Genomic DNA, 14,105 nt, shown 5'->3' with positions numbered 1-14,105 from the left:
TCCCGGTAAAGGCGAATTCCAGTACGACGGCCCGGGGCTGATCCGGAATAGTAGCTCGATAATGAGGAGGAAAGGTGGGTCCATGATACCCTCTACTGTAAGTAGATGCCCTCAGCCTCAGGCCGTCCATCAGTTGGAAGTCCGGGTCGCATGGGATTCAGTTGACCATCGCACAGCCTCTCAGTTCTCTTGAATTGCAGGCCTCTGCGGATCGATGGGTACGAGGCCTGTAACTGAGTACTGCATGTACAGTGGGACCGTGTCAGTGAACGCGGCGATAGACATACTCAGCCAATTGGCAGGGCCGTCGGCACCTCGGCCGGCGTCAATCCCCTCGACGCTCAACGTTCAACTATCCATGGCTCCCGTCTCGCCTTGACCTCGGCCGCCATGAGCTCGTCGCAGCTAAAGGACGTCAAGGACGATATCGACGTCCGCGAGGATCTGGTGCTCGCCCTCCCCGAGGCAGCTCATGGCGCAAGCGGCTCCGATGTACCTGCACCCACTTCTTCGGACGAGCAGCGGGCGGATGCATCCAACAACAATGGCGACTCGGTGGAGCTCACCGACCAGACCAACTTCTTGCCCACAAGACAGGCGAGTTTTGTCGTTCTCGGTTTGCTTGTGCGATGTCTCATCATTCTAGGCGTTGTTGAGTAGGTCATTATGGTGTTCCTCGGGCTGTCCATCGCTCTCATGTGTTCGTTCTTGGACCAAACAATGTATGCATCTGAGTCTCTGTTCCATCCTATCGTGCCATTGCCCAGTACTGCTATCATGCCGTTATAACCGCATGATCGCTCGAACTCGATGAGGTCTTCGGGCATACGGGCCGCGAGCGCGAGCGCGTGACAGACGCGTCGGAGCCATGGCTGCAACAGGCTGCAACCTCCGAGTCCATGACCCCAAGGTAGCCTAAGGTAGTTCGACGTGCTATCCAAAGGTCTTCTGCATAATCGCTTGGGTTGGTTGAATCGAATGCAATGTCGCAGCCTGAGAACGCGCACAGTGAGACTGCCGATTTCACTAGTTTTTCTCAACTCGAGGATGGCTCGACTTCAGCTCCTACTTACACCCCATCATATTCCACAGCGTCGCCACGGCTCTAGCAAGCATAGAGGAAGATCTGAATGGCGGGACTATCGGCGCATGGGTAGCAACATCTTATTTGCTCACAAGGCTTGTCCCACTGCTACAGTAGTACCTACATTCTCTGACACAGTGTAGTTTGGCTTCGACACCACTCTATGGCCGGTGGTCAGACGTCTTCGGTAGGAAGGTAGTGATGCTTTTTGCGCTCGCTGTCTTTCTAGTGTTCTCGCTGGCATGCGCTCTCGCACGAACGATGCTCCAGTTGATCGTGTTCAGAGCGTTCCAGGGAATTGGTGGTGGAGGTGCGTAATATATGACTGTGTCCGGGACATATTCTGACGGTGTTTCAGCCATTATCACTATGACATTGATCATGTAGGTGTCTTATTTCTCGATCTCTTGATAGTTGCCATATGTTATCTTCAGTGTGTCAGACATTGTGTCACTAAAGGAGCGAGGGAAATTTATGGGCATCAATGAGGCCATCATCGCACTCTCCAACGGAGTCGGGCCCATTCTCGGCGGTGTCATTTCTGAGTGTACGTTTAATCATGCTCTTCCGATAAATCCGGCGCTGACTGTATCCAGACACGACATGGTGCGAGTCCGCACTACCATGCACCGTTCAAGACAAGTTGACCGTTCTTGCCTCCGCAGGCGCTGGGTTTTCTACCTGAACTTGCCGCTCGCATCCCTCGCGATCGTCACCTGTGTCTGGCTACTGCCCCAGAAGAAGGTCCATGGCGATATGCGCAAGAAATTGCTACAGATTGACTACGTCGGCTCTTTGTTGACCGTAGTCTCGTCCATTCTCTTGCTTGTGAGTGCTGGCCTCCGATCGTGGCGCTGGGCTGGGTCGATGACGGGATAATTCAAACCATAGCTCGGTTTGAATTGGTGTGTGCGCTGCCTCATCGATATGACAGCATGTTCACGCGTCCGTGATCAGGGGAGGTGTCTCATACGGCTGGGTTTCGGTTCGTCGCGCTCTGGCTCTTTTCATCGACGGGTTTCTTACTGTGTCGGTGGGCAGGCTCCCGTTCTCGTACCACTCATACTCGGAGTGGTCGTCTACGCCCTCTTCGTGTTCTGGGAGGCAAAGATGGCCAAGTTCCCAATTGTACCAGGTATCCCAGTAGTCGCAACCGTTGGTGGTATAGCTCACTCGAGGCACAGTTTTCATCTTCCGATACAAGACAGTTGTCGGGGTGTTCATCGTCACGCTGATGAAGTACGTATCACATCTGTGTGCACTCCGTGCCAACTGACAATGTTTGGAATTGCACAGCGGGACGACGTTCTTCTCAGTATGTCCTGTTGTCGCCTAGGCATGGGCTCTGAGTGACCGGTCTTCGCCAGCTCCTCTACTATGTCCCGCAGTACCTGCAACTTGTCCGAGGCATGTCGCCGACCAAATCGAGTCTCCTCTTGCTCCCATTTCTCGCCCCAATCGGTATGGTATATATTCACCACATACCTGTTTGGTCGTGCGTTGACACGATGTATCAGCGTTCTGTGTCTTTACATGCGGTAAGTAGACACCCCGTGTATGTAGAATGAGAAGATTGACTTAATCCCGGGCGACCAGGACAAATCACAGCTCGCACGGGGCACTATCGGTATCTCGTCATTGCTGGGTATAGTCTTTGGACTGTTGCGCAGGGCCTGCAGTGTACCATCCGTCAGAACTCGTCCGAAGGCAAGATCATCGGATCGTTGCTCATGGCCGGTATCGCTGCAGGCATGACTTTCCAGACAACTCTCCTCGCTGCCCAGGTCTGCCATATAATTGCTGTGCTTAACTCTAACATGCTGATGTTCTGAACACCGCAGGCTGCCGTCAGTCGTCAGCAAATGGCCGTTGTCACAGCCGTGCGGAACTACCTCCGATTGTTCGGCTCGTGTATCGCGCTCGGAGTGTGCTCGTCGCTGATCAACAACTCCCTCCGAGAAGCGGCACAGAGCGTCGGCTTGTCATCTCAGCAGATCGCCATACTCCTGAATGACCCGACAAGCGTCAAGAACGATAACGCTGGCATAAGCGATGCGGCGCTGAAGGTAATCATTAAGGGCTATTCAGACGGCTTCCGAGGGGTGTTCTACTTGACGGTGGCCGCGACGGGTGTCGGTTGGCTAGCGTCAGTGTTCTTAATTCAACAACACGAGCTCTCGCGAGCGGACGACAAGGAGTTGAAAGAGGCTGCCAAAGAAGCACAACGGATAAAAAAGTTGGAGAAGGGCGTAGCTGAGCAAGACTTGGAGAAGGCGGAGGCTGATGTAGATGCGTCCGTGGACAAGAAGGAAAAGAGCTGATCTGTACACGGTTTTATCTAGAGGCGATACTTTCTTGATAGACGAGCAATACTCACGATTGCACGATATAGCAATATTTGCAAACGGAATGGATTCTCATGCAGTGTAGTGCTGGCACACTCGGATCATGGTCGCGTCTACGTGTCCGTGAAATCCAGAAAGTCCGATCCACGGGGAGAGCCGTTGCGTGCAACGCGTTGCGCGCAACGCGCAACGTCACGCAAGTCACGGTGTGGCTTGCCTCGTCGGGCGGGACAAGGGGTTACGGGACAGTTGGTGTATACATATTGGCAAAAATAACACCAGACCACTTCGCACTTCGCTCCAGCTAGATATATACAGGCCTAGAATAAGAGCTAATACGACCTCAGTCTGCAGAGCTGGGAGTGATTCGCACTGTGACTCAACGCGCCACATGTCGCTTATGTAATTTCTCGGGCAATGCATCGCGATTCGCTCGGTGGCCGCGATTGCAACTTGGCCGAGAAAACGCCATGCAAGGCCTTTCTTGCGTAGGAAATAGCACACATTCCAACCACTCAATATCTTCAAACTGAACAGGCTCACCACAAGTGGACTGTATGGGGATGTGGCCACAGCGCCTCGTCGCATGTCCTTATTTGGCAAGTCATCTGTCACCGAAGGCTACACACAAGACACATTGACAGTAGCCTGTTGTATTTAAGAGTACCATTCTATTCCTCAGTTTGTAACCGATGCTTTATTTTCATTTCCAATGTCATAGCCACACGGAGGCGGGACTAGTTCGTAGGCAACATAAGTAGGTTACTTACCCGCAGTGGGTGCATGTCACAGCGTGACTAAGTGACTGTTGCACGTTGCACGTTGCGCGTTGCGCGCAACGCCCCTCCCAGTCGATCGAACGTTCTCGTGAAATCTGCCTACTAGTACTACTGCCTTCAGTCGGGATCATGTGAGCGAGACGGATTCCATGACGCGTCCACTCATCCTTGAGGTGCTTTCAAGTATTGAGTATTGTTACTGTAAAGTCGAATCTCAAGAAGCTGAAGAGCAGCAAGGTCAGCTACGAACTTGATGATGGACCAGGAGGAATCACATGCAGGCTACGATCGAGATTTGCGATATAGCAACCTTCGGTGACGGAGCAATTGTGGCTGCCTCATCACTGGCAGCTCCTGCATGCCCGTCCCTTGCCACAAGCCTTAAGCTGTGGCACCTTGCAATTGGCTCTTCGCTGCACCCACTTAACACCTCTGACGGCATCTGCATTTGTCTCAAGAACGAACATGTCCATGGAGGAGGCCGAGGTGACGACTGCATCGGTGTCAGGCAAGAGCGGTGCCGTGAAGCTCCAGAAGGTGCAGCCTAATTGCCAGTGAAATCGGGGAATCACACTGAAGAGCACCTTAGACGAAGATAATATCAAGACAGAAGTTGCGAAAGGTGTGATTCTATCATCAGGAGTGCATCGCGAGGGCTTAACGAGGTATCCGACAGTATTCCTGGCTTCCCGACGTCCTGCGTCTCAAAGGAAGCGTGCGTTCAGCCATTTTCGGTCGCGACCATATCTCTGAATGAATTTGTAGATTGTCCCCCGCGTCATCGGGCCTGTCCTCACTGTCACCATCTTCGCAAGTATTGCTGCGTACCTCTGGGACCAGGGTACGGACGTTGCGCTCACCAATCAGGTCGTGCCTCTGCTATCGGTCGTGGTAAGTTCCAACATGTTGTTACCATGCGTGTGCTATGTGAAGAGAGGGGACTGACCAGCAGCTAGGTCGGCTTGATCTTGGTATTCAGGTGCGTCAGCTGGTCGCGTGATATGTTGTGAACGTCAGTGACTGGGCATATCAACTTTTGCTAGGAATGGGTACGTTCTGAACTGCTCGATGCGTGTTTATCTCATTCACCGAAAAACCAGAACATCGTACGATCGGTATTATGAGGGACGCAAAGACTTCGGGACGATGTCCGCTCATGTCAGTGCACTCGACGGTCTCCGATTGTGCACACTCTGATCTTAGCCGGGCTTCTTCAGATTCGTAGTCTCTCCCGTCTGATTTGGGTCAACGTCGCAGTCCCACCCGCCGACGACGGAGCACGTGTGAAGGGCGTTGGTCCGAACCTGACGGCAACGCAGCTCCGCCGGCGCAAGGTCGACGCCCTGAAACTATGCGCGGCGTTCGCCTACTCCGTCAAACACTACCTCAGAGGCGAGGACGGGCTGGACTGGGAAGACTACGTCGGTGTCCTCCCAGCGAGCACGGTGCAGCTCGTGAGGTTCGGCGTGCCTACACGCAGGACAAGCACAGCGATGAGCTACGCAGCGACGGCGCGGACCAGCCCAGGCGGGTTCCTCACGCCCGACGAAGCGAGCAGCCCGTCCCATTTCGGCGACACGGAGGGGCGGAGCCCAAGCGCAGACGCGACGAAGCGGATCCGCGTGAAGCGGAGCAAGGACAAGCTGAAGCAGGCGAGCACGAAGACGGCGCGCACGCCGCTGCTCAGCGAGCGCGCGCTGCACCAGACGATCGACTTCCATCCCCACCCCGAGACGCTGAGCACGCCGCTGCCGCTCGTGATCGCGCATGAGCTGTCGAGGCTGCTGTTCTTGTTCAAGCGCGATGGGTATCTGGAGACGGTCGGCCCAGCGGGGACGAACGCCATGAGCGGCCAGTACGTGCCATCGTTTGGCTTGCAACATGAACGGGGTGTTCTGATGGTTGTGTAGCGTGCAGGGCATGGTTGAGATGATGACCGGGATGGAACGCATCGCGAATACACCCATCCCCCGCTCGTACAGTATCCACCTCAAACAATGCGTGACGCTCTACCTCTTCGTGCTCCCATTTACGCTCATCAAGGATCTCGGCTGGGGCATGGTGCCCATCGTGACCGTCGTTGCGTTTACGCTGATGGGCATCGAGGGAATTGCGGATGAGATTGAGATGCCTTTTGGTGAGTGGACTACTCTCCGGGGCAAAAATGCAATGAAGCTCATGTTGAATCGGAAGGCTTGGACAAATCTGACCTCCCACTTGGTGCGCACTATCTCATCAGTGTTCTTCTGATTGATTGAGCACAACCTTGACAGAGCGGTATTGCGACGATCTAAAGGAAGAAATTGAGTGAGCGTCATTTACTGGATTCTCTCGCAAATGTCCTGACGTCTGGTGCACAGATACATCGTCGAGAGAATGCCCGAAGGAGGCGAAGGAATGTACGGCACGGACGACGGTGAAGGAGACGATTGATCAAACTACTGTCTTGGCTCTCTTTCGCTCTCTTATACTTAATCATGCATGCTCGAACATTGTGCTGCCATCTGCATTACGGATACGATACCATTGCCCATCGGAATATGATGTATTGCTACTATCTACTGGAACTCTGGTGAGCAAAACTCGCCTGGACCGTATGGCTGCGAAGGCGTCGGAATCAGCGCGAGCTGCAGATGAGCACACGGAAGGCATACCTTTGACGTGAGCGCCGTCAGACCTGCCGAGTTCTCGCTCGTATGCCGTCCACTCTGAGGACCCGGCTTTGGCTTCTGACCCTTCGCAAATGCATCCAGTATCTTCTTCGTCGTCTCCGGAGTGAGGTCCTCCTGCGTCATCAGTCCTTAACATCAACACTTGGGCGTGCCATCGCGGATCAGGCGGACGCTTACGTAGAAATCGTCGTTCACGGCCATCATGGGTGCATTGCTGCAGGCGCCCTGGCACTCGACCTCGATGACGGTGAACTTGCCGTCCTTGGTGGAGTCGCCGGGCTTGAGCCCGCCGAGGTGGCTGCAGACGGTGTCGACGATGTCGTACGCGCCGCGGAGCATGCACGGCGTCGTCGTGCAGACCTGGACGAAGTTCTCGCCGATGGGCTCTCTGCGTGCGCGCGCGCGTCAGCAGCTGCACCTCTCCGTGGCGCACGGGGTTCAGGAATGCTGGAGACGACGGGACGCACCGGTTGAACATGGTGTAGAAGGTCGCGACCTCGTACACACGCATGGGGGGCATCTCGAGGAGCTTGGCAACGTAGTTCATGACGCTGATGCTCGTCCAGCCCTTGTTCTGCCGCTGGCCGAGGTCTAGGAGGGGAATGACGGCGGCCTTCTTGTACTGGGGCGGGTAGTGCGAGATGATCTCCTGGGCGCGCTTCAGGTTCTCCGTGGTGAACTCGAATGGGATCTGTGGGCACGGCGGGTGAATAGGTGAACAGTGTTGGGCAAAGTGGATTGTCATGGCGTACCTTGGGGTTGTTGTAGGTCGTGTCACGGTGCTGGAATTGGGATGCGGTTCTCAGTACCCGCAGGGCGAGCCTAGCATGACACTACCACGTACCACGAAGAGAGCATCGGAACGGCGGCATGACGAGGAAGATATTCTGCGGATGGGATGCGGCAAACGAGGGACGCGTTTTGGGAGCCGTGCCGCGAACATGGTGAGGACGAGAGCGAGGAGGACGAGGGCGGAGGTGGCGGCGATGAGCCCGGCGCTGCGTCGAGCGACGTCGCCCGAGGTGACGATCACGTGACATGAGCGTCCGCCCAGCGAATCAGGGCAAGAGCAAATGTCACGACTCGGGATGCCAAACGTTGTGTAGAATTAATGCGCTCAGTGGTCTCAAATGCTGAACATGATCATGGCTGCCTAGCTTCCCTGGAGGGCAGGACCGACATGTACATATATTTTTTGCTTCCAGAATTGTACGGTTGCTAAGCCCGAGTGGGTTGCGTCAAGAAGCAGATGATACATTTCATGCAACTTGGTGAGTACACGTCCACCGAGAAATCAGAGACGCATAATCAAGATGTCTTGCCCGTCTCAGAGAGAAGCCACGGCGGATGCACATGGACGTAGACCGGACACGCATGGGTAGGGCCAGACCTGTCGTCGTCATCATCTAGACACCGAACTGTGGCTACCCAAGGCCTGGCTTCCTGTCAGCGAGCGAAGGAGGTCGGAGACGTGCTGTATGGCGAGCACGAAGCGAGCGCGGACCTCGGTGCGAGAGGACTTCGCGAAGAACGGGCAAGTGTGGTTGCAGACAATGATCGAGACACGGAGAAGGTTCACCTCGAACACACAAGTAGGCTTGCCGGCGGAGTTGCGGTATATGGACATGGAACGACATGCCATCAGCACTTCGGGCGGTGCGTGCATTGGCTGGGCTCTGTGGCACATATCTGTGGGAGAGTACATGCACATTCTGGGGCGACGGGCGAGTGAAGTCTGTCAGAGGATTCGTCAGATGGTCGCCAGCGCGCGCAGCTACACCGCCCCGTCGGCGGCAGCGCATCCACAGTCAGAGGACGACTTGTTATGATGCGATGGCACGGGGCATGACGGGCGGAAGCCTGCACAGAGGCCACTCATGGGACCACGTACTGCCGGATGTGATGAGTGAAAAATGCATCCCACGGGGTGCGGCCCCGGAGTACGCAGGGCGTACGCGGGTCCGCCAGGAGGCAGCGCGCGTGCTGGGGGGTCGGCGGTGGGAAGAGGGCGAGGACGAGGAGGCGGGTCGCGTGGGGCGGAGAGAGGGCGGGCGTGGCGGGGGTTGTTTGGGCGGTGGCGCGGCGGTCTGGTGATCGGTGTTTCCCGCGCCTCCGTCTGCTCTCTCTCCTCTCTCCTCATCTCCCCGTCTGTCCTCCCCCTCCCCGCCCGTAATTCCCTCTCGTCCCTGCCCCCGTCGTCCCCTGTCAGCGGCCTCGTCTGCCACCTCCTCGCCCCCATCGCGTCCCCGCTTCTGTACCCGTCTCTTGCCCGCTTCCGCTCCTTCACGAGCCAACGAACCAATAACCTGTATCCCTACCATCTACGCCTGTCCAAATGGCTACCCACACCCCCATAAATGGCGTAAAGATATCGCGTACGTACTCTCCTAGCCCTCCCCGATCTCCCCCATCCGCCATGTCGATCGTCACCCCGGCCCCCTGCAGCTGTCCTCCTCCCACCAATCCCTACGACTCTCCCCACCGTCCCAACTGCAAACTGTCCATCCATCCTGACCTCCCCTTTGTTTCAGCCGTCGATGACCCTCGAAAGGTCGTCCGCGTCGTCGCCTCCGATGGCAAGACCGGCGACGTCAAGGATCTCGTCTACACCAACTGCAAGGTCATCGGCAACGGCTCCTTCGGAATCGTCTTCCAGGCAAAGCTCATGGACGAATCCGACGGCAACTCGGACATTGCCATCAAGAAGGTTCTCCAGGACAAGCGGTTCAAGGTGCGTTCCATTGTCCATGATCCGCGCCGCGGGCGCCCTACCCCCGCCAACATCGTCGTTTATGCTGCGCCTTCCAGAACCGTGAGCTCCAGATCATGCGGCTGGTATCACATCCCAACGTGGTCGACCTCAAGGCCTTTTTCTATTCTAATGGCGAGAAGGTAAGTGTCTGCCCCTCCTCGCGCGCCTGGATCCGGACGAGAGCCTTCGGTACTGATGTTAGTCGCAAAAGAAAGATGAAGTGTACCTCAACCTTGTCCTCGAATACGTTCCAGAGACCGTGTATCGTGCTAGCCGTCACTACGCAAAGCTCAAGCAGCCCATGCCGATGCTGCAAATCAAGCTGTACATGTACCAGCTCCTCCGCTCCCTGATGTACATCCACTCCATCGGCATTTGTCACCGGGACATCAAGCCCCAGAACCTCCTTCTCAACCCCGCCACCGGCGTGCTCAAGCTCTGCGACTTTGGGTCCGCAAAGATCCTCGTCGCCGGCGAGCCCAACGTCAGCTACATTTGCTCGCGGTACTACCGCGCCCCGGAGCTCATTTTCGGAGCCACGAATTACACCACGAACATCGGTAAGCCCCGCAGTTTCATTGACGGGTCGCGTGGCTGGGCGCTGACGCAGGTCCGCAGACATTTGGTCGACGGGGTGCGTCATGGCGGAGTTGATGCTGGGACAGCCGCTCTTCCCCGGGGAGAGCGGTATCGATCAGCTCGTGGAGATCATCAAGGTTCTCGGTACACCCTCACGGGAGCAGATCAAGACGATGAACCCAAACTACATGGAACACAAATTCCCTCAGATCAAGCCCCACCCATTCTCAAAGGTAAAGCTTATCATCGTACTGCATACTTGGGCGCCTACTGACTTGTGCGTGGCAGGTCTTCCGCCCGCGCACAGCGCCCGAAGCGATCGACCTCGTCTCCAAGCTGCTCGAGTACACGCCAGAGGCGCGGCTGAGCGCAGTGCAGGCGATGTGCCACCCCTTCTTTGACGAACTGCGCGTGCAGGGCGCGCGGATGCCGAACGGCAAGGACTTCCCACCACTGTTCGACTTTACTCGGGAGGGTGAGTGGCAGCGCTCCGTGACGGCGTGCTCGTGCGGCGCTATGTCGTCTTTTATGGTTTGTTGACCTGTCATTTCACAGAGCTGTCTGTGCGGCCAGATCTGATGAGACAGCTGGTGCCGTCGTGGTGCGAACCGGAGCTGGCCTCGCGGGGAATCGACCTCGACAACTTCGTGCCGATACCTCTGGAGCAGCTGCGAATCTCCCTGGATTGATGGGCCCGTCGCCCGGTGCATGGGACTCTTCATGGTCACGGTCTCTGTCTCTGAGTTTTCTCTCGTCTGTTCTGCCCAAGTGCCCCGTCCCGCCGCCGTCCATATATATATCTTGCCTTGAGCAGCACTTGGCCCGCCTCCGCTGTATGTGTTATGCCCTGACGTGTCCTTCGCCATGCATAGGAGGGTTGCTGGCGTTGTGTTGCATGAGTATACTCGTTACAATATGTTATGTCATGAATGGTGATGCGCGCCCCCCTCGCTGTTGCGTGTGTGTGAATGTGTGATCATGGCGGTGAGCAAACGAATGTTTTCTGCGACATTTGCAATGCTGCGGTGGCGAGTGCATTGGGAGGAGGTGAGGTAGGGATGGCGTGATGCAGCGCGATGTCGCCAATTCTTCACGCGACAGGCGTATTGCGGGCGCTTATTCACCAGATGCGCCCGGAGCCTGAGCATGTTTATAACCAAGGTCTCTCCTCTCTCGCACCCCGCCACCACCGCTGCCAACATGGCCGCCTCATCCACCCCCTCGTCCTATCTCTGTGATACCCTCCCCCCTGCACGTCTCGTCTCCGCGTCGCCAGTACCGCGCCCGCGATCGCCCACCCCGCCCATGCCCGCCTTCGAGGCACCCATCGTCGACAACTCGGCTCTCCAGCTCCTGACAAAGACGGTCTCGCTGCCAAACGAGGCCGGAAAACCTACCGCGGATTACATCCAGCCTCCGGCGAGGAAACTGTGCGTGCGGCATCAGCGGATGGCAGATGAAGGGACGAACTTGAAGCTGCAGCAGGTGAGTCTTCTCCGGCTTTGTCAGGAAGCAGCGGTGGACGACAGAGGTGCTTTGGATACGGCTCGGGAGCTTGGAGGAGGATCTGGAGGCGACTACCGCTCAGGTCCGAGGCTCGTAGTCCTGATCATAGCCTGTCGATTCGACCAGATGTCCTTGTCGTCTCGGCCATCTCACCCCATGTCTAGTAAGTCATCTCCGTACTGACTACTCCCCCACAGGCACTCGATGCACTCCCCGTCGAGGAGCGCGAGGCCGTCAGCGCTGTCTGGTCCAACTTTTCCTCGTCCCCCCACCCGCGCCGGGCCCTCATCCTCCACGGCTTGCTCACCATGTGCTGCTTCTCCCAACTCTCCCTCCTCTCCGACCAACTCGCACATCTCATCCGCCTCGACCCTTCACCGTCATTCCACGCGAGGTATCCCTCAAAATCCTCGGCTATCTGGACGCCACCTCGCTCTGTCGCGCTGCGCAGGTCAGTCGGCAGTGGAAAAGCCTTGCGGACGACGACCTACTCTGGAGGGGTATCTGCGAGCAGCACATCGGGCAGAAATGCCTAAAGTGCGGCTGGGGCCTGCCCATCCTGGAGAAGCGGAGGATGGCCCGCATGCCGTCCACTCGCTCGCCGTCGCCCCCGATGGGCGAGAGCGCCGTTGCGCGCGGCAAGCGCGTCGCTGCTCCGGACGCCTCAATGGCGGGCCCGCCCTCAAAACGACAACGACGTGACGGCGGCGAGTCACCGACAGAACGTCCGCAATCCCCTGCGTTGGTCGCTGCCCCCCAGGCCGCCGTCGCTGTCTCGCTATCATCGTCTCCTCTTTCTGCCGCTGCTCTTGCTGCAGGGTCGTCTTCCCCAGAGCCGATGTTGACGCGCCCGTGGAAGGACGTCTACTGCGAACGCCTCCGAATCGAGCGCAACTGGCGACGCGGGCGATGTACGGTGCGGACGCTCAAGGGCCACACCGATGGCGTCATGTGTCTCCAGTTCGACGAGACGCTCTCGCACCCCGCCTTTCCGGTCCTGATCACCGGTTCGTACGATCGCACCGCGCGCGTCTGGAACCTGGAGACGGGTACGGAGGTGCACTGTCTCACGGGCCACACGCGTGCCGTACGCGCCCTGCAATTCGACGCGGTGAAGCTGATCACCGGCAGCATGGACCATACCATGAAGGTGTGGAACTGGCGGACGGGGCAGTGTCTCCGGACGCTGGAGGGCCATACCGAGGGCGTCGTCTGCCTGAACTTTGACTCGACCCTACTGGCGAGCGGGAGCGTCGACACGACCGTGAAAGTATGGAACCTGAAGACGGGCGAGTGCTTCACGCTGCGCGGGCACTTGGACTGGGTGAACGCGGTGCAGCTGTGGGATCTCAACGCGCCGGGCGGGTGCTCTGCCCCTCCTCCGTCCGTCGCGGACGTGACCGCTGCGGATCCGCTCTCATCTCAGCCCAACGCGGGGAAGATGCTGTTCTCTGCGTCGGACGACGGGACGATCAGGCTGTGGGACTTGGCCCTGCGGAGTTGTGTACGGATATTCAAGGGCCACGTCGGCCAGGTTCAGAGTCTGAAGCTGTTGACAGTAGATGAGGACAGCGACGACGAGGACGAGGCGGATGATGTCGAGGCGACCAATGCGCAGCCATCATCTATAAGTGGTCAAGGCGCATCTGGTGATGCAGCGCTCGCGTCTGGCGCAGATAACGCGGCCTCCGGCTACGTCGTGGACGCTTCGGACCCTGGATCCCCGACGTTTGTTTCCCAGCCCTTGTCAACCTCGCATGCTTCCTCGTCTTCGACTGCTCTCATGAACACCCGTGCGTCCGCGTCGAAACGCCAGAAGCGCGTGCTGATCTCCGGGAGTCTGGATAACACCATCCGGTTGTGGGACATTGACTCGGGCAAGGCGACGAAGACGCTGTTCGGACATATCGAGGGCGTCTGGGCCGTCGCGAGCGACAAGCTGCGTCTCGTGAGCGGCAGCCACGACCGGACCATCAAGGTGTGTAATGTCTCGCTCGTTTTTCTGGCGAGGAGCTGACGATGTCTCGTTAAGGTCTGGGTTCGCGAGGAAGGCCGGTGCATGGCCACTCTGGTCGGACATCGCGGCGCCGTGACCTGTCTTGCGCTCGGGGAAGACAAGATAGTGTCAGGGAGCGACGACGGGGATATCAGACTGTGGAACTTTTATGGTTAATCGTGTTGTATCGTTCTCGTCTTTTGGATCTGTGCCCTTCGATTGCTTATGCGATGCCTCTCATGTATAATACATATATCGCATGGAGTCCCGTGTTCTACAGCAATGGCGAAGAATGACTTCGCATTTACTTGTGCAGTCGCGCTGTGTGTCGGTTAGCGGTAGCGTTCTTGCATAGAGAAGCATGCTGCTACTATGCTCTGACGCGTCCGGAC

At 57.3% G+C, this 14,105-nt stretch overlaps 5 protein-coding genes across 5 annotated transcripts; 4 read left to right on the top strand and 1 right to left on the bottom strand.

Moving 5' to 3' along the window:
• Positions 1 to 284: 284 nt before the first annotated feature.
• Positions 285 to 3,737, top strand: B0H18DRAFT_1022493 (major facilitator superfamily domain-containing protein; the record flags this gene model as incomplete). Its single annotated transcript, XM_048029591.1, has 15 exons — positions 285 to 597; positions 661 to 722; positions 1,093 to 1,183; positions 1,223 to 1,394; positions 1,443 to 1,467; positions 1,519 to 1,635; positions 1,750 to 1,912; positions 2,019 to 2,069; positions 2,126 to 2,219; positions 2,269 to 2,327; positions 2,452 to 2,545; positions 2,602 to 2,622; positions 2,681 to 2,868; positions 2,926 to 3,333; positions 3,477 to 3,737. Exons 1-15 carry the CDS (start codon positions 391 to 393, stop codon positions 3,735 to 3,737), a joined length of 2,013 nt encoding a protein of 670 aa, XP_047890597.1. The 5' UTR covers positions 285 to 390.
• Positions 3,738 to 4,673: 936 nt separating this feature from the next.
• On the top strand, positions 4,674 to 6,641 carry B0H18DRAFT_1121614 (Bestrophin, RFP-TM, chloride channel-domain-containing protein; the record flags this gene model as incomplete). The annotated part of the gene is made up of 12 exons (XM_048034360.1): positions 4,674 to 4,745; positions 4,798 to 4,830; positions 4,885 to 4,923; positions 4,974 to 5,099; positions 5,165 to 5,187; positions 5,252 to 5,257; positions 5,309 to 5,366; positions 5,426 to 6,063; positions 6,119 to 6,345; positions 6,402 to 6,428; positions 6,482 to 6,515; positions 6,569 to 6,641. 12 exons carry the CDS (start codon positions 4,674 to 4,676, stop codon positions 6,639 to 6,641), a joined length of 1,356 nt encoding a protein of 451 aa, XP_047890596.1.
• Positions 6,642 to 6,766: 125 nt separating this feature from the next.
• Positions 6,767 to 7,823, bottom strand: B0H18DRAFT_1121613 (thioredoxin-like [2Fe-2S] ferredoxin-domain-containing protein; the record flags this gene model as incomplete). The annotated part of the gene is made up of 6 exons (XM_048034359.1): positions 6,767 to 6,808; positions 6,863 to 6,994; positions 7,058 to 7,268; positions 7,348 to 7,571; positions 7,633 to 7,662; positions 7,725 to 7,823. The coding sequence occupies 6 exons, from the start codon at positions 7,821 to 7,823 to the stop codon at positions 6,767 to 6,769; spliced, it is 738 nt and encodes a 245-aa protein (XP_047890595.1).
• A 1,272-nt stretch (positions 7,824 to 9,095) lies between these two features.
• Positions 9,096 to 11,129, top strand: B0H18DRAFT_575195 (Pkinase-domain-containing protein). Its single transcript, XM_048038650.1, has 7 exons — positions 9,096 to 9,255; positions 9,412 to 9,611; positions 9,689 to 9,772; positions 9,835 to 10,192; positions 10,251 to 10,444; positions 10,500 to 10,686; positions 10,767 to 11,129. Exons 1-7 carry the CDS (start codon positions 9,216 to 9,218, stop codon positions 10,898 to 10,900), a joined length of 1,197 nt encoding a protein of 398 aa, XP_047890594.1. The 5' UTR covers positions 9,096 to 9,215; the 3' UTR covers positions 10,901 to 11,129.
• Positions 11,130 to 11,480: 351 nt separating this feature from the next.
• Positions 11,481 to 14,062, top strand: B0H18DRAFT_1022470 (quinon protein alcohol dehydrogenase-like superfamily). Its single transcript, XM_048029590.1, has 4 exons — positions 11,481 to 11,696; positions 11,915 to 12,096; positions 12,216 to 13,695; positions 13,750 to 14,062. The coding sequence occupies exons 1-4, from the start codon at positions 11,517 to 11,519 to the stop codon at positions 13,888 to 13,890; spliced, it is 1,983 nt and encodes a 660-aa protein (XP_047890593.1). The 5' UTR covers positions 11,481 to 11,516; the 3' UTR covers positions 13,891 to 14,062.
• Positions 14,063 to 14,105: the final 43 nt, after the last annotated feature.

Source organism: Fomitopsis serialis (assembly GCF_022376445.1).
Source record: "Fomitopsis serialis strain Sig1Antser10 chromosome Unknown B0H18scaffold_63, whole genome shotgun sequence".
NCBI classification, from domain to species: domain Eukaryota; kingdom Fungi; phylum Basidiomycota; class Agaricomycetes; order Polyporales; family Fomitopsidaceae; genus Fomitopsis; species Fomitopsis serialis.
This window is presented reverse-complemented; position numbering and strand designations above follow the sequence as displayed.

What these genes read in the sequence shown, in the direction of transcription:
- B0H18DRAFT_1022470 (XM_048029590.1), top strand. Translation starts at nt 11,517, where the DNA reads ATGCCCGCCTTCGAGGCACCCATCGTCGACAACTCGGCTCTCCAGCTC. An exon ending in ATCCGCCTCGACCCTTCACC is followed by an intron (nt 12,097 to 12,215) that starts GTCATTCCACGC and finishes CCTACTCTGGAG; the next exon opens with GGGTATCTGCGAGCAGCACA. An exon ending in GCCACGACCGGACCATCAAG is followed by an intron (nt 13,696 to 13,749) that starts GTGTGTAATGTC and finishes TGTCTCGTTAAG; the next exon opens with GTCTGGGTTCGCGAGGAAGG.
- B0H18DRAFT_575195 (XM_048038650.1), top strand. Translation starts at nt 9,216, where the DNA reads ATGGCTACCCACACCCCCATAAATGGCGTAAAGATATCGC. An exon ending in TCTATTCTAATGGCGAGAAG is followed by an intron (nt 9,773 to 9,834) that starts GTAAGTGTCTGC and finishes TACTGATGTTAG; the next exon opens with TCGCAAAAGAAAGATGAAGT. An exon ending in GAATTACACCACGAACATCG is followed by an intron (nt 10,193 to 10,250) that starts GTAAGCCCCGCA and finishes GCAGGTCCGCAG; the next exon opens with ACATTTGGTCGACGGGGTGC.